Here is a 24,491-nt window from a genome sequence, read left to right on the forward strand (position 1 = left end):
CTACTTGCAGAAGGAACTGAAGGTTTGGGGAATTAATTAGTGTGCAAATACCTGGTTTATGTAATGCAGAAGGGTCAAAGAGCTCTGTCCTGGCTGAAGGATTTATCTTTAGAGGCAAATTATGTTACAGGACATATCAAGGTGTGCTGCAAGTCTAGAAGCAATCACTCCAGCATTTCTAGCTCTGCTACAAATTCATGAGAGTGTGCTTCCTGCGTGGAGTGATTTGTTATTCTAAGCCATGTGAATATTCAACGTGCAGGTGTCTATTAGAATCTAAGTCCTGCCTCAGGTATGGGTGTGAACTCAGATGACTTCTAGAGAGGAAAGGAAGGGAGGCCACTTTCCACACAGCAGAATAGCCGAAAGTGGTAGAGAAAAGGATGTGCAAAGCTGAAAGTAGTAGAGCTCTCATGGGAGGCAGAGAAAATGTCCCCACTGACCTCTTAGTTAGCAAGAGGGCTTTCCCTTCCCTTTTTAATTCTGACAGTTCATTACTTTACAAAACCTAGCAGTGACTCTACAATTCAACACTAAACACTACATGAGATATGGCTGGAACAGACTAGACAGGTCTCTGAGCACTGATGGAGCTCTAGGTGTCCCTGTCCAGTGCAGGGGAATAGGACCACATGGCCTCTTAGGGTCCCTTCCAAATCAAACGATTTTGTGATTCTATATCTCACAAGTTGTTCAGGGCCATGAGGGCTAGCAAAGCCCCACACACATCATTTCCATGGGAGTGCCCAAACACAGCTGCCACAAAACATCTGCATCAGCCCCAGGACTTGTTAACGGGATGATTCTTCCTGATGCTTTGCATTCTAATGCCTTTATTTGGCTTTTCATCATCGTAACTTTGCAAGGGAGAGAAGCTGGAAAGTCAAAGAGATGCAGTTGTGTACTGAACGTGAGCAGGGATTTCTGTATGACCTCAGGGCTGTGTACACCTGAGATAAAGACCTTGAAAACCCATCTTCTGCTACTTCTCCACCAATGACGCTTAATGAAGAGAGAAGGGAGATGGAGGCAGAGAAATGAGTGATTAGAAAATCCACAGGGCAGCCTGTCACACTGCAAATATGGAGGATGATTTTGTTTTGGAGTCACATTTTCCAGATGCAAATTCTTATCTAATATTGCTCAAATATTAGCAGTGGCATTATGTTATGTTACTGTCACAGGTTGCCCAGAGAGGTGATGGTGCTTCATCCTTGAAGACAGCCAAGATCAGGCTGGATGGGGCTCTGAGCACTGATGGAGCTGTAGGAGTCCTGCTCATTGCAGGGAGGTTGGACCAGATAGCCTTTAAGGATCTCTTCTAATTCAAATGGTTCTGTTTGACCGTGGAAGAGCTTCTTATGAAACAAGTGCTAGGGCAAGTGCTGTATGACTGTACCAGAGGGATGCAGAGACAAGACTTGGAGCTGGCTGGTTTTGTCCTGGCAGCTGCATGTTGCTCCTTGCTTCTCTGCTCACAGTTCTGAGCCCTAAATCCAGACACCACCAGTGCCAGAGAGGTGGAGGGATGCAAGCAGAGGCAGCAGCAAGATCCAAGTGGCAGGGCTGGGCTCCAGTTTCCCAGTAAGATGAAACGAAATGCTTAGACTCCAACTTCAAGCTGGGTTCCATCTAGAACACACTGAGATGTCAATAGGTACCTTAAGGAACATGTACTAACATTATCACCAGGCAATGGACGCTGTCAGGGGGACAAAGCACCCTTCTCAAACATAGTTAACAGGGATGGGAGAAGGAAATATTACAATTAGGCCTGATTTATATTGCTCTTTAGCCACCGGGTGTCACTCTTGTCTATAGAGTCAGAAGGCATTTTTTGGTCTGTCAAAATTCTATCTCGTGAATAAATTCTGCTGCTGCCAGTGGTGACAGCAGCTTCCTCATTTATCACACTTTCCCAGGTTACAATATCAAATCACCGCCTTATTAAATTTGGGGTATCTGGAGCTGGCATTTTAGCCTGCAGTGTTATTTGCCAAACACAGGCAAAACACATTAAAATGTTTGGGTTTTTTTTTTTCCTCTTATTATGAGTGCAAATGCAGCTGGAAAATTCAGATCTGGGTTTGGATTAGGAACTTGAATTGTGCTGGGGGTGTCTGGCTCTCCATTACTTGTCTGGAGCCTGTGAAGCCTCTGCAGGGAGGGATGCTGAAGAAAGGGGAAAGAGTGGAGGAAAAAATAGTGGATCTGGGGGCCTCTCCTCTGCAGTAGCAGAGCAGGAGCACCATGATTCAGCAGATGAAGCTATCAAATACTGCAGCCCTTGAAGCCATGGCAGCTCAGCTCTCACAGCTCACGTGTCTCAGAGGTTCCAAGAGGTAAGTGCTGCAAACATTACACAACTCTGTGAATATGCATTTTGTGGTGTACCAGAGATTGTCATCCTGCTGGCTTTTTTGTTTTGTTTTGTTTTTCAATTTGTTTTCCTAGGACGACATGCTTGTCTTGCAACTGCTACATTCTTCTGCTAATTCGGTATTTTTTGAGTTCTCTGGAGATTCTCCTCTTTCTCTAAAAATAGAAAATCCATTTTCTTTGCAAACAAACGAAATGAAGTGTCAAATCTTTATCTGGGGAAAGCTCAGATAAAATGCCACAGGGCTGGTAAAACCAGTTGCTTTGAATCACTCGGTATCAGCAAACCCAAGAGCTGATAAGAGCAATAAAGGTTTTTAGTCAATAGCATAGAGAAAATTCTCATTGGGGCCTCATCCAACAAGCCCATAAATTGATGATATTACATGGCTTGCTTTGCTATTGGAGGTATATATGCTGAAATCTCACTTTGTGTGTGCATCCAAGCATGGATATAGGAAATCTTACTTCCAGGGTTTATGGAGACGTCAGGGCTTGGCTATTGACTCAGGATCCCCATTGGTAATACAGCAAGGAATGCTGCATCCTTTAATGCCATAGAATTTATGACCAGGACTTTGAACTTTGGAATAACCCAAAAAAATAAAAAAATAAAAAAATTAAAATGGAGGTAGGTGATCTACAAAAAAAAGTTTGTTTCATGTTTTACCCTGCATTACAACCTACTACAGCATGAAGACTTCAAGAGTCCATTTATTTGCATGTGGACACTCTCACACTAAGCCCAGGATCGGTAAAAAATCAGCTATCCATGACTGGTAATTACATATTCTGTATTACATAGAGTTTTACAAAGGTACCTTTAAAATAATCAAGTATAGCAGGCAATTTGCCAATAGTAGCCTTCTGAACCTGCAAATTTGTACAAACTGCACTGCATAAGAAAGAGGGAAAGAAGGAAGGAAGGAAGGAAGGAAGGAAGGAAGGAAGGAAGGAAGGAAGGAAGGAAGGAAGGAAGGAAGGAAGGAAGGAAGGAAGGAAGGAAGGAAGGAAGGAAGGAAGGAAGGAAGGAAGGAAGGAAGGAAGGAAGGAAGGAAGGAAGGAAGGAAGGAAGGAAGGAAATATTGAGAACAAGCAGAAATTTGATACAACTGATTTGGATAAAAGCACTTTCTGTTTTTCCCAGAGTTACTATTTTCCCAGTTTCTAGCAAACTTGTGCATAATTACTAGTGTTATCCCAGGGACTGAATTAAAAAAAAAGGAACAATCTATGAAGCATGTACAACATTAAGTCCTGTTGTGCGGATGTGTCACTGCACAATTCCTTGCTGAGGATGTGTTCATGGCAGCTGCAAGGCTGCTGGGTGCCCCAAATGCCTCCCAGTCCCTGGTGGGACCACCCTAGCAGCATTCAGCTTCCTGCAAAAGTGAATGGCAGTGACATTTCAGAGCTTCCATGCAAAGAACCAAACACTGATTAAATCTTCTGGTTTAGTTTCCCAAAGCCTGAATCATTTATGGGTAGAAACTAGGTCTCCAGCAAATTCATAATTGATGTGTCTCTTCTGATACAGCATCTTGCAGATGAAAAAATTGATTTAAAATATGCTTGATTTGTTGCTTGTTATGGTTTAGAAGAAGAGACATCCAAAAGTCTGCCACAATTTCTGGCTTGCCCTGAGATACAATTAATCCAGGTGATCTGAGATTTGTTCACACCTTCATCTAGATAAAAACGAAAACCAATCACTTCCACTGCAGCCCAGTTGTACACACATTCCAGGCATCACAGTCAAGTGAAGGAAATCCTTATGACTTTGTTGACTCTATACATTCTTAGCTGCTTATAAAGTACTAACATGAAGGATCCCTTCCCTTCCCTTCCCTTCCCTTCCCTTCCCTTCCCTTCCCCTTCCCCTTCCCCATCCTCATCCCCATCCCCATCTCTATCCCCTCCCCTTCCCCTTCCTCTTCCCCTTCCCCTTTCCCTTCCCATTCCTCTTCCCCTTCCCCTTCCCCTTCCCCTTCCCTTTCCCCTTTCCTTTTCCCTTTCTCTTCCCCATATTAATGCTTTAATCCCTGCCATGGCCAGGTGGTATAGCAATAACTCTGGCTCCTCAATGTGATGAAAATAGTGTTGCACTCAGAAACTCGATAAATGAATGGGAGGGACTAGCAATGCTTCCCCCCCAAGGATGTTTTGTTAATTAAATTAGCATTTAAATAGCCAGAGCAAATCTGGGAAGTCAGCCCCTCATTACAGTAACTAAGAAGGGGGAAAGGAGTTCCAGACAATTCCCTACAAGACAGGGTTAAGTTGGCGTTTCACAAACTATTTGCCAGGCCTGTCCCTCTCAAGTGAATGCTGCCATCCCCCCTCCTTCTTTCTCCCAGTATAATTAGCATGTTCCAGTGCTGTGAATGGAAACAATATCCTCCCTCCAAGCTGTGCCCCTCCAGGGAGATGCTTCCCACAGATTGTGAAACCCTGAGCCAGGGAAAGGGCTAGTGGAGGAATTCACTGTGTGGTAATTACATTGAGGTAGTCCGTGCCGGTGCAAGATAAGTTGCATTACTGTAATTCATTGCAGGAGACAGGAGCAGTGTAAAGGAAATGTCCACAGGCATAACTGCAGAGAGAAGTTGTTGCTCCAGAGCCCCAGTAGGACTTGATGCAAAAGGACATCCAAGAGGAGAATGGGCTCTAAGGATGTCTCATGGACTGAACAAGTTTGGAGAAAGTAGTGATGACTGTCTGAAAGATGTATGAATCTGAACTTTCTTTTTGGCAGTTAAAACTGAAATGCTGCTGATGTGATTTTTTTTTTTTTTTTTTTTTGCACAATTTATGATAAATTCTTCATTCCATGCAGAAAAACAGCAGAAAGCTTGCAAAAATGTTATGTTTGCATTTGTTCTTGTCCATGTAGACAGCACTAAAATCATGCCGGCACCTTTCCTTAAGAAATAAGAAGATATACACAATCTTTTCCCCAAAAGGACTTACTGTTTGATCTTATGCATTGCAGGGATCAATGGTAAGGAGCTAATACCAGAGGAGAAGATGCATGGCAAAGGCACAGACTGGATTTGGGTCACACCTGCTACACACAGCAGTCTTCACATCTGGCTGGTTTCATCTCATTTATTCAAATCAGACTGCAGGTGACTCAACCCTATGCAAAAACCCTCCGCTCATTGCTCACCATCTCAGCTGTAAAGCCAGGATTATATTTATCTCCATCACAAAACACTCAGTTTCAGAAGACATTGGTGCGGTTTGCTGAGGCCCCAGCTGGAAAATACCACAAGAAGTTCAAAGCCTGGTTTCATCCTGTAATCGGATCCTCAAGTTCACAAGTGCAAGAACCAACTGTGCAGGCTGAAAGTGGAACTCCCAGCTCCCAGCAAGAAACTGCATGCAGCACTGGGCTGAGCACAGCATGCCAAGGAGTTAGAATCAGAGAATCATGGAATGAACTGGATTGGAAGGGACCTTAAAGACCACAGAATCATAAAATGAATTGTGTTGGAAGGGACTTTAGAGACCACAGAATCATTGAATGAAGTAGGTTGGAAGAAACCAATTCCAATGCATGGCTGTGGACAGGGTCACTGATGAATTGGTGTGTTCTGCTCCCACCTATAAAATCTCAAATTGTGTTTCAAAACTTTGGCCACTTGGTCTGACCTGCTGCTGCTGGTGGGATTATTAATATGATAATTATTATTGTTGATATTATTCTTATTATTTACTCTCAGGATTGCTTGCTAACCTTTGCATCCTGGCACTCCTGTTAGAAATATGGGCATTAATCCCTGTGCCAGTTAAATGCCAGTTTAGTACTGGTATTTTCCTTACCTTGACAAGATATTCTTCAGGTCAGTCAGGCATGAGATGGTATATATTGAGTGCAATTCTTCTGGGCATGAAGTGCTACTTCCTGAAATCTTATGTCAAAACCTCTTGGAGGTGTGTTATTTATTTCTGTCACTGTCACAAAGCCTTGTCTCCATCCTCATTGCTGATGGGCCAGAGATTGCAATTCTGAATAATTTTTATCTGTCCATGCTGAAATCTGGCCTTTCAAAATAACACAGAGAGAGCCCTTGTTTTGAACTAAAATAGCAGTGACAAGGCTTTTCAAGCATGACCATTTAAATGAGATTTTGCATTTTTGCATTAGGGTTTCACTGTTGGTCTTTCTAAGAAGTGGCTGTGGTTGAGCAGTTGGGCCATAAAAGGAGGAGAAACTGTAATATCGTTCAAACCACTCCTGATTATTAAGTTATTTTCCTCAACTGCCTTTTCTAATAAAGCTGTAGTTAATGACCTGAAAGAAGGTTGTGGTGAGGTGGGGGTTGGCCTCTGCTCCCAAGTAATGACGATAGAATGAGAGGTGATGATCTCAAGCTGTGCCAAGGGAGGTTTGGTTTGGATATTAGGAAACATTTATTCTCAGAAAGAGTGGTGATGCTGTGGCACAGCTGCTCAGGGACCTGGTGGGGTCACCATCCCTGGAGGTGTTAAGGAAAATGGAGATGTGGCACTGAGGGACGTGGGCAATGGGCATAGTGGGGTGGGCTGCTGTTGGACTGGGTGATCTCAGAGGTCTTTTCCAACTTGAATGATTCTATAGTTCTATGATCTTTACGTGACTTCTGTTATCCAGAAGTCTGCAGAGCAGCAAAGCAAGGCTGTGGTGCTTCTTTACCTGTAGAGTCAACCTTGCAGAGAGGTGCAACGTCTCAACGCAGTCTCCTCACAGTGCATACACTCCAAAGCATTAGATAACTCCAGACGGTCAGTTTTCAGGCTTGGGTGTTGCATCTTCATCCCTGTGAATTCTCCCAGTGAACACAAAGTAATCATAGAATCACTAAGGTTGGAAAAGACCACTAAGATCATCTGGTTTTCAAATGCATTATTGATTATTGCATCAAGCTCTATCCCATACACTCAAGTAGGCCCATCCTCATACACAGCGCTTCCAGAACTCAAATATGAAAGAAAATATTACTTTTGTGGGGAGTTTTAAAAGATATTTTAAAACTTTTTTTCAGTATGGCTCAGTTCCATGACCAAAGGTGCAGTTCTGCTACTTGTGAGCTTATGCAATGGGTGAAGAATTTGGAAAACGAGCAGGAGAAATACATTTAACGGCAAAAGCAGCATACAACACTGCCTGCTCAAGGTGGAAAATCTCCTTATGCCCCTCAGAAGGCCCTGAGGCATTGCTGGGAGCCGAGCTGTAACACAGCTCATCCGCAGCCGCCCAGGACCAGGGTGGGGGAACCCACCCTGCAGGCACCCGCAGAGTTTCAGTGTCTCTGGAGGACTACATATCCCAGCATGCAACGCTCACGCTCCAACCCCGACCCGCGGGCGGGACTACAGCTCCCAGCGTGCAGTGCGGCTGCCCGCAGGGAGCGGGGGGGCGGTGTGGCGCGCTGCACGCTGGGAGCTGTAGTCCCGCCGGACGTTGGTCCGGCGCGGCACCTCCCTCCCGCTGCCGCCCGGCCTCGGTCCCCCGCCCCGCTCCGCGCTCCTCCCCGCGCCGCCGGCGGTTGTCCCTCGGTAGACGGAAGCCGAGGAGGGAACGAGGGAGCCGGGGAGGTCGGAGCGGCGCGATGGGGGATTCCAAAGTGAAGGTGGCGGTGCGCGTCCGCCCCATGAACCGGCGAGGTGAGAGCCTCCTCCTTCAGCGCCCCGCAGCCCGGCCGGCCCGCGGCGGGAGCGGCCCTGAAGGCGGCGGGTCCCGTCGGCGTCCGTCCGGTCTGTGTGTGGAAGCGTAGCTGTTACCGGGCGTGTGCGGGAGCAGGGCTGGATGTGCTTGTGTCCGTCGGGTGGGTGAAGCCGGGCTGCCCCCACGAGCGGTTGTCTTCACTCCTGACACGTCTCTGCTTCAAAACCGACCTCTTTTTTTTCCCTCATCTCACCCCGTTTTATGGTGTTTTTTTTTGTTTGTGTGTGTGGACACTCCAGCCCACACCTCCTGCACCTGTTTTACAGCCAGGCCCTACCCTGCGTCGGAGATTTCTTCCTTCTTCCTGCTCCTTGGGGTTTTGGGGGAAAGTAACACCATTTCTGTCTTTTCCCTGCACCTCCGTTGAGTAACTCCTCCTCTTTGCCCTCGTTGGGTGAGGGGCAATGTGTTGACCGGGTGAAATGTGGGGGAAACACATGAAAACAAACACGAAAACATGGAAGAGGAAGTGTGAATCGAGGAGAGGTTTTGGTGGTGTTTTGGGTTTTGAGTTTTTTTTTTTTCCCCTCCTTTTATTTTATTTTATTTTATTTTTCCCCCTCAATGAAACTTGCCTGAGGGTTTTGTTAATCACACCGCGGTCTGGGCATCTGTTTAAATGTTTATGACTCGTCTTAATTAGAAAAACTTGCTCTAGATGATGAGGAAGCAAGTACGAAAAGGGAACTGCAGCCAGGGAGTGGGGAGGTGAAGAAGAAGGCAGGGATCCAAGAAACGTGTAAGGTTTTGTTTTCCCACATTCTCACAGAAGTATGCCAATAATTCCTTGGGGGTGATGGAGTGAAGGCAGTTTAATAGCTACAGCTAGTGATCTGAAACTAAATAACGCTTTTAGTTTATTTTGGTAAGTAGGAAGAATAAATGTTAATGTTGCTGCGTCAAGTATTTCCATGCCTTTTGAAATGGAGGTGTCCAGATGTGGAGTTCTCAGTACAGGAGTGACATGGATCTGTTGGAGTGCATCCAGAGGAGGGCCACAAAAATGATCCCAGGGATGGAACAGCTCTCCTGTGAGGACAGGCTGAGAGAGTCGGGGCTGTGCAGCATGGAAAAGAGAAGGCTGCGAGGTGACCTGAGAGCAACCTGTCAGTGTCTAAAGGGAGCTACAGGAAAGAAGGGGACAGACTCTTTATCAGGGTCTGCTGTGATAGAACAAGGGGAAATGGATTTAAACAAAAAGTAGAGAGATTTATACTGGACATAAGGAAGAAGTTGCTTACAGTAAGAGTGGTGATGCACTGGCACAGGTTGCCCAGAGAGGTGGTTGTTACCCCATCCCTGCAGACAACCGAGGTCAGGCTGGATGGGCTCTGAGCACTGATGGAGCTGTGGGTGTCCCTGTTCAGTGCAGGGAGTGGGACAGGTGGCCTTTAAGGGTCCCTTTCAACTCATTTCTATGATGCTGTGAAATGTCAGACTAAGTTCATCAGAGCTTTTAATTCTGCAGCTTTTTTTTTTAAACTTCAGCAGAGTGCAAAATTGAAGGCAGGTACATCCTTGTAGAGAGTTGGTGGGAGAAGATTCAGGGACAGTGAGGTAGGAACTGGTGGGGAGTGGACCTGGAAGGTGGTGCCTTGTTTCGGGGATGGAATCATAGATTTGTTTGAGTTGGAAGGGACCTTTAAAGGTCATTTGGTCCAAGTCCACAGCAGTGAACAGAGACACCTACAACTCCATCAGCTGCTCACAGCCCCATCCAGCCTGACATTCAGTATCTCCAGGGATGGGGCACCCATCAGCTCTGGGCAACCTGTGCCAGTGCTTTACCACTCCTGATGTAAAAAAAACTTTTTTACATATATGCATGGTTATATCCAGGGCTGTATTCCTTCTAGCTTTGGTCTTTCTTCTTGTCCATATCGCTTTTCTTTCGTAGGTCATTTTGGCTGTGACCTAGATATTTTCTGTCTTGTTTTTTTACTGCCTGGATTGTGAGATTGTACAATAATTCAGGTTGGAAGGGGCCACTGGAGGTCTCTAGTCCAATCAAATTGGATCAAATTGCAGATGAAATTGGGCTAAGTTGCACAGGTTCAGTCAAGTTTTGAATCTTTGAGGATGAATAACGCACCTTCCCCTTCTGTTGTATTTATCTTTCATACAGCCCCTAGTTTGTGCTCGTGTTGTGGTCTTCAATGGTCTTCAAGCTATTTCTAGGTAGGGACTGCATTCTGCACAGAGTGTATGCAGAAGTAATAGAGGATGAAGTGGTGAAAATCAGGGGTTGAAATGTGGCAGAAGATTATAGATTAGGAGGTGTATGTATTTGGGAGGGGGGGGGAGAGGGTGTATCTTGTTATCAGAGCTATTTCATTCCATAGAAACTAAAAAAGATAACACACCAAAAAGACTCGCTGTGGCCTTGCTGTTAGCTTGTTGGGCTCCATCAGCAGAGGGGTGGCCAGCAGGGACAGGGAGGTGATTGTCCCCCTCTACTCTGCTCTTGTGAGGCCCCATCTGCAGTGCTGTGTCCAGGTCTGGAGCCCCAGTACAAGAAAGACAGGGAGCTGTTGGAGAGGGTCCAGAGGAGCCACAAAGATGATCAGGGGGCTGGAGCACCTCCCCTATGAAGACAGGCTGAGGGAGCTGGGCTCGTTCAGCCTGGAGAAAAGAAGGCTGCGGGGTGACCTCATTGCAGCCTTCAGTACCTAAAGGGAGCCTACAAACAGGAGGAGAATCAACTCTTTGAAAGGGTAGATAACAGCAGGACAAGGGGAAATGGTTTGAAGTTGAGGGAGGGGAGATTTAGGTTGGATGTCAGGGGGAAGTTCTTTACCATGAGAGTGGTGAGGTGCTGGAACAGTTGCCCAGAGAGGCTGTGATGCCCCGTCCATCCCTGGAGGTGTTCAAGGCCAGGTTGGATGGGGCCCTGGGCAGCCTGGGCTGCTGTGAAATGTGGAGGTTGGTGGCCCTGCCTGCAGCTGAGTGGTTGGAGCTTCATGATCCTTGAGATCCCTTCCAACCCAACCATTCTGTGATTCTGTGTGTGAAGGTCATGCAGGAGTGATGGATGTCTGAGGATCCAATACTCCCTGTTCAGGGGGAAGAAAGAGCACTTTCCTACATGTAGCTTGGCAGTTGAGGTGTACCTCCTCTCGTAAGAACTGCTTTGCAGGTCCAACCTAGACGATGGAATTCCTTTCCCTACCCCAAGCAAGATTTCCTGGAATTGTTTGTTGTTGTTGTTATTTGTTTTATTTCTGGGTGAGTTATTTGCCATAATCCAGATGTTATGGTCAAGTGATGTTTCTGATGTTCCTAGAAGTTACAGAAATAGCGATAAGCCTAATATTTTCTTACCTCCTCGGTGCTAAATTTAAGCATTCGTGTAGCTGCTTTTCTTAAGAGCCATCTAGTTGTTAAAGTTCTGTGGCTTTGCTTTTTTTAATAAGCTTTGAGGCTTTCTTGGAAACCTTTAGTATGTGCTTTGTTCTAAATAACATTTGTCCGAAGTTCTGGGACTTTGGACGTGAAGCAAGTATTTGTTTTCTTCAGGGTCACGAGTAATGTTTTTTCCTTCCCTCTGCACCAAAGGGCTCAAAATTGCAAACCTGTCAGATGGCTGCAACTGTAGGAATTGAAGCTTTGCAATGTTTACTTGTGGCGGTGGTGGTTGTCTTTAGTGTTTGAATTATGAATTTCTTAAGGCGAGGGTTTATTAGGTTAATAAAAGTGGTATGTTTAACCATTACTAATTTATACAGCTCATAAAAGTATAATAAGGACTGCGTGTATGTTGAAGGGATTTCTGCATCAAATGGCTGCTTGTGGTACATTTCGAGGTGATCGTATTGAGGGACCTGCTCCAATGTGAAGTGGCAGTCTATAAAATGAGCTTGCAGTACTAATTTGTAGCAGTGAGAGGAAGTGTTCCTAATTATACTTGAATGGCTCACTTTTTCAGATCTATGTTATTTTTTGCATTATGCTTCAAATTAAACCCAAATCCTACGGGCTGTCTATGGAAGCCATGCTTTCATAAAGCAACTTAGTTGTTATTTCACCTGCAGCATCACATCTGAAGCTGCAAGCTCTTTGGGGTAGTGGTTATGACTTCTCTGTTGTATTTCATAGAACCATGTGAGTTGGAAGGGACCCTTCAAAGCCATTTGGCCCCACTCCCTGAGCAGGGACACCCACAGCTCCATCAGTGTTCAGGGCCCATCCAGCCTGACCTTGGCTGTCTGCAGGGATGGGGCGCTCACCATCTCTCAGAGCAGCCTATGCCCTCAGCACCCTTATTGTAAAAATCTCTTTTTCCTTACATCCAATCTAAATCTTTGAGTTTGACCCTCTTTGAGTTTGAAACCATAAACCAGACTTTTGAAACCATACTTTGCATAAAGATCTCAGTTAACATACTTTTATGAAATTGAGAGCTTTGCACTGTTTCTTTTAAATTCTTTCTTTTTCTTGGTTTTCTTGCAATATGTCATTCACTAAAATATTTCCTAGTGTACCACTTGTTCTATTTTTTTGTAATAACCAGGAGCTTCCTTTGCTGTTGTTGGATTTTCCTTTATGAATATTGTCACTGGCTTCATGTATCATAGAATCACAGAATCATAGGCTGGCCTGGGTTGCAATGGACCACAATGCTCATCCAGTTCCAACCCCCTGCTGTGTGCAGGTCACCAACCAGCAGCCCAGGCTGCCCAGAGCCACATCCAGCCTGGCCTTGAATGCCTGCAGGGATGGGGCATCCACAGCCTCCTTGGGCAACCTGTTCCAGTGCCTCACCACCCTCTGGGGGAAAAACTTCCTCCTAACATCCAACCTAAACCTCCCCCTGTCCCAGTTTAAAACCATTCCCCCTTGTCTTATCACCATCCACCCTCGTAAACAGCCGTTCCCCCTCCTGTTTATGTGCAGAGCTCAAGTCATACCATGAAGCAGAGCGAAAGACAGCTTGAGGCTTTTCAATACAGATTTGTTGTATTCAACATTCTAGTCTCAGGTGATGTTAGTGTGCAAACATCCCATAGGCGTGTTCAAAGCCTTGTGTTTCTCTGTGCCTTTAGTCAGTTGAATGTGGTGTTAATTAAAATGTAAAATCTTTATCAATACTGGCAAAGTACAAAGGCTGCAAGGTGAACCTGATAGCGGCATTTTGATATTTAAAGGGGAGACACAGGAAAGAAGGGGACAGACTCTTTAGCAGGTCTGTGGTGATAGAACAAGGGGAAATGGCTTCAAGCTCGGGGAGGGCAGGTTTAGGTTAGATATAAGGAAAAAGTCTTCTACAGTGAGGGTAGTGAGGCGCTGGCACAGGTTGCCCAGAGATGTAATTGTTGCCTCATTCCTGGAGGCTTTCAGGGCCAGGCTGGATCAGGACCTGGGCAGACTAGCTGTGGTGTCCATATTCATTGCAGGAGAGTTGGACTGGATGGCCTTCAGAGGTCCCTTTCAACTCTAAGGATTCTATGATTCTGTGAGTTGCACTGAAGGATGTGGTCACTGACACCTTATGCCAGCATAAACAACTGCTATCATAGAATCGTTAGGGTTGGAGAAGACCCTTTCTTCCATTAAGATTGGATCAACCACCAAGCCATTGCCACCATGCCTGCTTAATGTTGTTGCACCTCTACTGAGTTAGTACTCCTCTGTTCAAATGAGTCAGAAAGCTAACTGCAAAAACAGTCACAGAATCGTGGAATTATGAAGGTGGGGATCCTATAGGAAAGCTGGGGAAGGACTTTTTATAAAGGCATGTAGTGGCAGGATGAGGGGGAATGGCTTTAAACTGGAAGAGGGCAGATTTGGACTAGATATTAGGAAAGAATTCTTTACTGTGAGGGTGGTGAGACACTGAACAGGTTGCCCAGTGAGGCTGTGGATGCCCCTCCATGGAAGTATTCCAGGCCAGGCTGGATGGGGCTGCGAGCAATCTGGGCTAGAGGGAGGTGTCCCTGGTTATAGCAGGGAGTGGAACTGGATGATCTTAAAGGTCCCTTCCAACCCAAACCATTCTAAGATTCTAAGATCATCTGTTTCAACCACCCACCTGTCACCACCATGCCCACAAACCCGCATCACTCGGTGTGACAGCTGCCCTTTGAGTTGTAGTTATTGGAAAGGCATCCCGAGGAGCAGCAGCAGGGCAGGCAGCAGGCTGCAGGAAGCTCAGGTTGGGTGCCCATGCCCACCTGGGTCTGTGCTGTGTGCACCCAGCCCTGCTTCTGGCAGTGCTATCTGAAAACACTGCTTTTGGAAGTTTGTGGCCTATGGCTTCCAGTGTAGATAGCTAGATGGCTTGTAAATGGACACTCAGGTATCTATTATGCTAATGTGCATATTCATCCGGACTGGTTTCTGTGTGCAGACAGGGCTCCTTTGTGCTTTGATGATAAAGCATCTGTCTCCAGTGCCTGTCAGGAAGGAATTTGCTTCTCTATCTGTGTAAGCCTCTGACTGCAGTGTTAGGTGCTAATTTTCTGTCCTACTCTTTGGAGGTTGCACTCTCAGTCACTTGATGCGTGTGTTTGTTTTGGGGGAAGGAAGCAGAGGTCGTTCTGTGTTTGTTTTCCCAGTGAAGATTACGACAGAAACATTGTATCTATAAATTGGAGTTTGTGCAAGCAGTCTTAAAAGATTAATTACGGCATGAGTACATGAAATGGCACCTGTTATATCCTGATGGCAATATATGAGCACCGGGCTTTTCTTCCCCATTGTCCTTGTGATAAACGGGCACCTGGGCTTTTTAGTATTTCCTGCTCGCTGTTGATAACCTATGAAATAATGTTTGTGGTAGGAGCGCCCTGGAGACAGGGCGACAAATGGGAAAAGCAGGCAGAGTTCGTGTTTCACTCTGCATTCCTCAGGCAGGCAATTGTTTTTTAAGGACTCCTCAGGTGTTACGAGTTTATTCCCCACTGCTGAAGAACCGGTGGGACTACCACACAGGCAAATGGGGATGCCACAAAGGCAAGCAATTCTTGTGCTAATTACATCTTTAGAGCTAGCCTTAAGTGCAGTATGAGATTACATTTCTGCTCTGGTTTCGCCTCTGCTTCATCTTCATGAAGCAGACAAAGGATCGTGCTCGCTGTGAATAATTCTGCCTTGGCTTTTAGTGGCAGAGCAAACGTTGCATTTCATTCACTTTGAAGCCTGAAACAAAGCAGCCCAGAGTTATGCCGAACTTCTCCGAGCTCTTGGCTGCACAACAGAATCACCCAGCTGCTCATGTCCTCAGTCCTCGTGAGCTGAGCAGCGCGTGCAGCAGCAGCACTGCCTGTGGGTAAGGTGAGTGTCCACATACACGTTGTGCCTTCACCACAGCCACTGGGCAAGCTCTTCTTTTGCAGAAAATGAAACAACGGAAGGTAAATTAAACTCGCAACGTAGCGTTAACAAGTGAGGTGAGCTTGCTTGCATTCACTGTGCTCGTGTGTTTGAGTTGACTTAAACCTCGTCATCAAGATAGCATCGTGTGCCCTTCCAGATGTACTCATGCATATTTGATGACTTTTAATTGCCACAAACTGAAAATTTCATGAATGATATTTGTGCAGTGAATATATAGAAGAGCAGCTTGAAAGACACCTCTTTGACTTGGTGTTGGTAAGCATTAGGGATGAGTCAAATTACTGCATTTTTGTCCCAAACTCTTAAGTCAGTCCTGCTTATAATGACTGCCCTAAGAGAGCTTTTCAGCTAACAATGTCTTTTAAGCTCTTAGCAGGGTCATTTAGATCTAAGTTATTTTCACTCTCTGTTGTGTGGTCAGTTAGTTTTGCCTTTATTTATGTTGGCTTCTGCATAGCAAAGGGCAAAGAGAACAGTCAGTTTAAGGCAACAAACACTGGCAGGGAGATGTGAGGACCTGTTGTGCTTGAGCCAGCTTTCAGCTTGCTGAGAAAACAACAACAAAAACAAAGGCCTCTGTTTTTGTTAGTTGGCTTTTACTTAGTGTACGATAAATAAACTTCTAAATATTTTTAAATCAGTATTTAAACATTTCGAAATGATCTTGCTATTTGCTTTTTCAGACTGGAGAAGGCAAAAGGAACTGACTGCAATTTTTTATTCAGTGCAGCTTGAAGACTCATACTGCAATCATCCGCTTCTAACCTTCAAGGGAATGTTAAGCTCCTGAAAATCTACTGGCAGTTTAAAAAGTAAAATTTCTATTGTCTCTGTCTCTACAGGAGTTATACTGAGCTGTTGCATTTGGGGCCAGTTTTGACTTATGAGCTTACTACGTGCACTTCAAGGCTTTCACATTTTCCCTTCTGTACCTCAGTGCTGTCTGTGGGATAACCCAGGTGTCAGTGTAGGTGCAGCTGCCCCACATATCTGGTAATGGGACAGGAGAGTTCTGCTTCAAGTTTATTCAACCTGCCTTATAGTACCAGGCTTCATCTTTGTTTCTGGGGCCAAAAAAGGGCTGAAAAATCTATTGGTCCTCAGAAACAGGAGCTTCTCAATTGAAATCTGATGGAAAAGGTGGTATGGAAATAAAGGCATTTGATGACTTGGGAAAGGGCAATCAGCTGGGATGGTTTTGTTTGGTGGCCATGGCTGTGAGATGAATTCTTGGGACAGTGGCAGAAAAACCTCCAGTACGACTGCAGGGCAGTGCAGAGGGTTTCAGTGTGCTCTGGGTGTTTGACTCCAGATCCCTACCAGAGGAATGAGTTGGGAACCTCAACTTCCAATCGGTGTTATTGCTATTTGCTGCCCATTTATGAAGAGAGTTCCCTAATTGATCTGAAAATGAAAGTGGAGATTTCCTAGAGTTGAAAATGTCGAGCATTTTTCCTCTCCCCATCGTCCAGGGTTCACATACATTCTTTGTCTCTGCCCCAGGCCTATTCAGGCCTACCTCTGCTCATGTTTCTTGACACTGCTGTGGAAAATGTGCTGTGCTGAGTTTATGATTACCAGAGGCGTGACTGCTATTAGAGAAGGAATGGAAACTCCTACGTGTTGCTGGGAGTGCACCATCACGTTGCTGGCCTGCTGAATCCACCATTAGTTATGGTGGTACATTGCTCCAGGGTGCTTTTCCTGCTCTCTCCTTTTCTCATTTTTGTTCCTTATCTGAAGCACGTTGAATTTCTTAGGCTGGTGGAAAACTGCAGAGGGCATGGATGATGTGGTGGTGTTTTTGTAGGTGGTGGGTTTTTTTGCAATGCTTATGAGGCTTATCAAAGGCATTTAGGGTTATTGTAGTCATTTAAGATTTGCATGCATGTGGGGTTTCACTTAAAGATCTGCATTGCTTGAATTTTTATTGTCACTTTTGTGGGGAGTTGAAAAATCAAGAGAAATGGTAGAGAAAACCTGGGTTTTGAAGGAAGCCTTCCTTCTCAAGGAAATACAAAGTCACTGGGGAGACTCTGCAAGTAGCTTGGATGCCCAGGCTTAACAATTAGCCTTGCACTTAGCCCAGCTTTGCTTAACACTTCCATGACTCTGAAATCACAGAATCACAGAATGGTTGGGTTGGAAGGGACCTCAAGGATCACGAAGCTCCAACCCCCTGCCACACACAGGGCCACCAACCTCCCCATTTCATAGCAGCCCAGGCTGCCCAGGGCCCCATCCAACCTGGCCTTGAACACCTCCAGGGATGGATGGGGCATCACAGCCTCTCTGGGCAGCTGTTCCAGCACCTCACCACTCTCATAGGAAAGAACTTCCCCCTGACATCCAACCTAAATCTCCTCTCCTTCAACTTATAACCATTTCCCCTTGTCCTGCTGTGATGAAGAGTGATGAAGATAATACCTTTTATTATGGATGTCACAGTTCTCTTGTGCTGAAGCTCTGAAAGACTTTTCCTGCAGTACACGTTTCCTGAGATGAGTTCTAGTCCCAGTTTTTCCAAAAGCAATTAGCTGATTGGTTTCCTGATTGGATGAAGCAGATGAGTGGTTGATTGTGTTTGCCTGGTGATGACTGAAGGTAGAGGAATGTTAGCAATATTAATGGGTGAGATTTTAGGTCTTGTTGGTATAACAGTGAAAACACAGAGCTACAGGATCTGCGATAAATGTCTGAAGTTTGAGTGTGTGAGCCATCCGTGTCATCTTTTCACTTCTAAATTCCAGGCTGCATTGTCTGTGTCTGCAGTGGAAAGAAACAATGCTGCCCAACCCTGACAAACGAGTCCTTGCTGCAATATGAACTCATCAGTGGGTTTTGGATGTGTGTGCTTATCTTCTTACCTTGGCACATCCTCCTTCTCCTTGTTGTTCAGGGGCAGAAAGTGCTCTGCTTACCTAGGAGATACTGAAACTAGTAAAAGTAAGGGTGGGGTACCTGTGTGATCATAGGAGAAGAGGAAGATAATCTGTCTATGACTCTAACCTGCTTTACTAACAATGAAGACTTAATGAGGTTAAAATTATGATTTGCAATAGTGGCTGATGTCAGATTCATTTCTAAACCTGGAGTCATTAAAGAAGTCAGAAATCAGTCAAAGAACATGCTTTGTAACAGAGAAAGCACTGGTAGAAAGGGTGTGATGTGCTATAAAGCAGATTTTAAACTGTTTTTAGCTAAAAGCAGTGCTGTTCCATGAAACTTTTGCCAGGGTAGGTGAAATACACAGCCTTACCTAAGGGTATCTGATAAATAACCCAGCTTTAGAGGTTGATTGCAGCTGTTTCTTGAGGTTTATTTCATGGGACACCCTGAGCTGATGTACCACCTCAGCCTTGGCCAGGACATCTCCTTATTGTGCCTCCTCACTCCCCACTGGGAAGATCTGCACTGCCTGAGATGCTCGTCAGACCTTTCACTGGGGTGCTGTAACTTTCTGCAGTGGCTGAACACATCCATTTTGACCACTGTAAGCAACTCCTGTATCCTCTCTGTGTGTGCTCTTGGAAGTATTTCACAGAGATCAAATGAATGCTTACAATACTTCTGAGTTTAGCAGTAGTCTCGGGCACAAAACCTACTATCAGCATTCTCCCTCGAGAGGTTGATTAAAAAACATGAGAGCAGCCATAGGACTTGTATACAGAATGAGCATGCCTCGTGCTTTCCATAAGGGAAGTAGCATGTAAAAACCTTCTTGAGTGGCTGAGGAAAAGCAGGTCACTGCAATACAGAGTGTTAATCACTAACCAGCCGGACCGAGATAGTGGCATTTCGGATCTGGGACGCATGAAGAATATACTTTGAACTAAGGAAGCATGTATTACATACTAATGATAGGTAAATCGACTTTGAGGGTGTGGAGAGACATTAAAATAAACATCAGCTTCTGAAACTTGTCTGTCTCTTCCTTCCACAAAAGCAGAGTTTAATAACAGAGCAGTTCAGAAAGAACTGGAGTTTCATGTGACTGGTAAACTTGAGCTTTGGTTTTCTTTATTATCATTCAAATAGTGAAAGACCTGTAGCATCTCTAATAACAAAAAGCCAGTAAGAGAAACTTCCTTTTCCTATGCTATTTAACAGTAGTGAGAAGCCAGCGAGGTGCCATGCAATAAATTAAGATCTGTGGTCTTTGCGTGAGAGATTTGCAGTCTGAGTTTATAGGGTAGTGTGAGGTGAATGAGCACATAGAGGTGACACAGAAGGAAAGAGCAGAGGTGAAGGAGGACAGGATTCTAATTAATGCGATTAGACGTGCATATTTGGGTGATTGAGGTGGGGTGTTGAACTCCATATAGAGGTTATTGTGTGTAGCCTCTCTTCATGACGGCTCGTGAGAACATTGGGCATTCACTGGGTGTGATTCGTGGTTGTAGGCATCAGCATTTGGCTGCACGTTCCAAGTTCTGCATTGGAACGTAAGAAGATAGGAGTGGATTGCTTGTGCTCATGTCTATAGGCAGTGATTTTGGTTGCAAGTGGCTGTTTGTTCTTTTGTATCTAATTCCATTTGTCATTGGGTGGATGCCTTGGGCGGTTGTCAGTGTTATCTAAGCTTTTATTTTGTTTCCTCTGCCTCTAGAGCTAAGAATTCTCATCCATTTCAGCTATTCTTCTTACTCATAGGATATATCCCATTGCTTAGCATCATTTGGAAGAGCTGGGCTTTCCAGCTGGCTTGGAGCCTGTTGGGAAGGATAAGCCTTTTCCTCCACGCTCATACCTAAATTATTTTTGATGGGACTTGAATTTCAGTGAGCAGGTGCCCCGGGACTGACAGCTGGCATGGTGTGCTGCAGCAGCACAAGAGTGGCCAGGGAAACGTGCTGCAGATGGCAGGGGCAGCCTTCCCTCGGAGCAGGAGGCATTGAGACAGCAGTGAGAAGAGCTGTCAGAGTGGTACCATGCCTAATGGATCTTTCCCCAGAAGAAATTTCATACTGCCTTGTATGTGCTGATTGTCCTTCAGAAAAACCCAAGCGCTCTTTCTTGTTTTGAAAAGAGTGCATGCTTTAAAGCTGGACAAAATCCATCCCGGCAGAATATCTCTAGAAGTGGAATTTGGCAATAGTCCTGTTTCTATTCTCTAGCTGATGGGTGGCTGTCAGGCTGCATGAATAAATTTGGTGTCTGGAGGAAGTAATGGTGTGTATAATCCTAGTGCTTTAAGAGCAGCACTTGACACTTTCTCATTTCTTTACAGAGCTTGATCTGCATACAAAATGTGTGGTGGATGTGGATGCAAACAAGGTTATTCTTCATCCTGTAAACACCAACCTTTCAAAAGGAGATGCCAGGTAAGATTTTTGAATGAGGAAGGTCAGGTTTTGTAAATTAAATGAGGCAAAAACTGAAGCTTTGATAGAGGGCTTTCAGTTTAAATAAATTACATATATATTCCTTCTGCTATGTACTTACCATCATCTGTAAAGTAAGGCTGACTTTACTGTACTGGCAAGATGCTTTGATAACCAAGTACTTGCTGCATTTTAACAACGAACGTTTGCCTCCTGCTATAAACAATGTGATAGCAATTAATTGGTCTGTGAACTGTTTCATTTGTTTTCAAATGCTGTTATGGGACTGAAGATATTTAAATCTGCAAAATAATTTGAGCCAGGCACAGTTTTGTCAATTTGGAATGAAATAAACCTGGGTGGTTATTTTCTCGTCGTGGGCTTGTATTCAGTGTGTGTGGGAGGAGGATTAGAAGCATGGTGAAGAGGTGTAGTTCTAGGATGGTCTTGCCAGTGAGACACTGTATGCATCACAATACATGGAGAGGTGGCTGAGGGCAGGAACTAGTTTGTGTAGGAACTGGCATCAATTTGTTAAACTACTGTGAGAAGTCCTGTAATGTTTGTTAGGGTTAAGGTTGGGACCAATTAATTTATTGCTTGTTTGCAAGGGAGGAAATGTGAAGAATGTATGTGTGAAACAAAGTAACAGGGGTCCAGGAAAAGGCAGAACCCATTACTGGGCTTGTACAATCAATCACGGTCTGTTTTCTGGGAGGGAAAATAGGGGGGATGTGGTGTTAAGGGTGATAGAAGTGAGAGAAATTCAGTTAAACACACAAAAGAGCTTTGTTTAAATGCAACATATCCTAGTAAAGCTACAAAGCCAGTGATCAGTAAAAGCATTCTTTCCCGGTCCCTGCTAATTTAAACTTTATAAACCTCAAGATGCAATAGATGGGAAAGCAAACGATCAAGTGCAATAGATGCTTTATTGACAGCAGCCAGAAGATTTACTATAGGCAGTGGGATTGGAGCTTTAAGAAGATATTTAAAAATGGCTGTGTGGGGGTGGAGTGTTTTTGTTTGCGTTAATATCCGCCTCCTCCAGAAACACGTGCTTTGTTCAGCTGACAAATAGCTGAGTTGATGTGAGCCTTTCAAACCGCACAAAATGACAGGTAAACGAGATTCTCAAAAACCAACTTAGTGGTATGAAGAATGTTATTTCAGAGCTCCTCTTAAAGCACGATGACCGAGCAAATGCTACATCGTTCATTGTTACAGATATGTTGTAAAATGTTCATAGTGTAGTCAGGAGAGGATACGTCATGCAGATCATGCCCCCTGGCAAGGGAGGAATCGTTTGGCAATGGCAATGGCGTTGGCTTCCCAGACAAGATGGTGAGTCCTGTGTGAGAAACTGGCGTGCCAGGCTGAAGAATGGCTCATTTGCATTGTCACAAATACCCATTGCTAATCTAAGCAGCAAGCACAGTAAATTTATATGGGGTGATTAATAAAAGAGAGAAAAGTGGAGGCCCATTAAGTGCGTGGAAGATTTGCCTACAAACATTGTGACAACAAATCTCAGAAGCATAATTGGAGTAGTGAGGATGTAGAACAGTCTTACCCAGAATGTGATACCCTTAAGATGGGCACCCATGAAATTGTCTTTGTGCAGCTCCCCCAGAGAAATCTGAAATATCAGATCAAGGAAAAAGTTTACTTTTCTTAAGCCAAAAACAAGTAAAAATAGTATTGTAAATAAACTCCGTAGAGACATACAAAGCGAGCAGGATACATTTGAAAACCTTAACAGCTTAGCTTAATTTCTCATTAAGATGCCAAGGTCAGTTTAGGAACTGTGGATAAAATTTTAGAGGTAGAAATCTGTGCTGTCCCATCCTTGCTTGCGTATGACTCAGCTGTGCTCTGGCTGGGAGCTAAGTTTGTAAAAACAGCCTGTGACTTTTGGAAACATGCATGTTTTCCCATTTCCATCCTTTCTGGTAGAAACCAAGTTTGAGAGATGGGTAGGTGTGTAAATATTGAGCTTAGTAAGCAAAATAGGGCCACAGTTGTGTCTGTTTGTCCTGTCTGCCTGGAGTGCATCTTGCAGGCTAAAGAATTCTTTATAATGTGTCTGTCCATCTGCAAAAAAGGTCAGAGAAGTCTTCTCCCTATCTGCTGTGCATTTTGACGATACCTAACTTGAGATGTGTGAGACCTGACTTTTGGACATAGCAAATGGTGTTGATGCAATTGCCACTGGAACCATTTCAGGTCTTGAGAAAAAGAAGCTGGCTTCTTTGAATTTTCCATTAAAAATTAAGGAATTATTTGAAAATCCAGGTGACAGCTGGTCAGCCTCACTTTCTTCTGTGTCTACAAGCTGAATATAGCATTTGCACATTTCTCTGGGGACTTGAGGATTAGCAAATGCATGTAAAACGCTTGGTCACAAAAAAGGAAGTCTGTTTTTGTACAGCTTCATAAATCTCGTGTCCTGTTGGTTTTCTTTAACCAAGAAATGACCTTTCTTGAGACAGAGAAGTGAATCCATTTCTTTTATGGAGTGACCCTTATTAGTGCTGCACTGGTTTCAGTAATCTGATCTTGTACAAAGGATCAGTTTTGGAATTGGATGACCTCCAGGTTTTGTTCATAGCCTTGGCATATTGAGTTTGTGTTGGTTGAGTGGTAGTTTCTTGTATTGAAATGATCAACCTTTTCTGAGTTGCTTTTCTAACATAATCTGCTGCAGAGCCTGGAGTTTTGTCACAAGTTTCCCCAAATGACCTCTCTAAATCAAAATCTCCTCTTCCAAGGATGTATGAACCTCCAGGGAGTCAGTAGAAATGAGCAGCACCATCACCGTGACTTGACTGCTTCTTTTTTTTTGCCTTGTGTAGCTGTCTGTTCTCTCTGTCGCAAATGTCAGGATTTACTGTGCACTGCAAAGATTGCCCAGCATATTATTACTTAGTGGCTAGGGCTTGAAAGAAAGTGTGAACTCATTCAGATCGAAAAGAAGAGGTAAATGCTACAACAACGATTGGAATGCCTGTAAGAATCCTTTTGAAAAGCATTTCTTTAGGTTCTTCAATTTACCTTTCTTTTAATTATTTACTACCCATTTGCTTGTGCTGTGATCATTACCTTTCCCAAAAAAGACTTAAAATATATATATATATTTTGTGGGATGAGAAAAAGGACTTTATTATTTACTGCTGTAATTGTTGTGTAATTGATAAATGGTCTGAAATTGAGTGTGTGTCAGTCTGCCATGTGCCTAGGCGTGAGTTGTGCTATCTATAAAACAAAGCATTAATCTTCCCAACAAACCATCTTTTAGCCTTTTGATTAAGTGAATATGCTATAAAAAAGATTAAAGGAATGCTGACTTCTGTGTACTCTTGTCTTAATTTGTGGTTTGCAGATACTTTACTTTTTATTGTAGATGCTTTACTTCTACACAACAGAGCAATTCCAGAATTGAGGCAGCATTTGGGTTGAAATAAACAGTTCAGCATGTTAAGTCTTTCAGTAGGTCAGCTTTGGACTGAAGAGTTTTTTCCCTTTAAAAGCTGAAAAGCCCTTTAAGCCTTTTGAAGAAGTGAAGATTAGGACAAAAAGAAACAATTCTTTCGAAGACCTAGGAGCTGAAAAATGGGAACTGGAATACAAGAATCAGGCAGTCTCAAAGACCAAGTTCCATCAGTTCACTCATTTTGAAGCATCAAGCATGCACTTGGATGAAAGGCTGTAAATGTATGCAACCTCTAAATTAAAAAAAATAA

The 24,491-nt window shown here is 44.2% G+C and overlaps 2 protein-coding genes across 6 annotated transcripts in view; one reads left to right on the top strand and one right to left on the bottom strand.

Moving 5' to 3' along the window:
* The window catches only part of HMBOX1 (homeobox containing 1), a 728,731-nt gene that overhangs the window by 464,519 nt on the left and 239,721 nt on the right, over window positions 1–24,491 (bottom strand). The gene's annotated exons all lie outside the window — the stretch shown is intronic.
* The window catches only part of KIF13B (kinesin family member 13B), a 125,535-nt gene continuing 108,877 nt past the window's right edge, over window positions 7,834–24,491 (top strand). For 4 of the 5 annotated variants that reach the window (XM_048937290.1, XM_048937292.1, XM_048937291.1 and 1 more), the window contains exons 1-2: window positions 7,834–8,028; window positions 20,655–20,748. In XM_048937290.1, coding sequence (XP_048793247.1) covers window positions 7,974–8,028; window positions 20,655–20,748 — 149 coding nt within the window. In that variant the 5' untranslated portion in view covers window positions 7,834–7,973. Of the gene's footprint in view, window positions 8,029–8,096; window positions 8,190–20,654; window positions 20,749–24,491 lie in introns of those variants that run through there. The other variant, XM_048937294.1, reaches the window with a different exon arrangement.

Source organism: Lagopus muta, chromosome 2 (assembly GCF_023343835.1).
Source record: "Lagopus muta isolate bLagMut1 chromosome 2, bLagMut1 primary, whole genome shotgun sequence".
NCBI lineage: Eukaryota > Metazoa > Chordata > Aves > Galliformes > Phasianidae > Lagopus > Lagopus muta.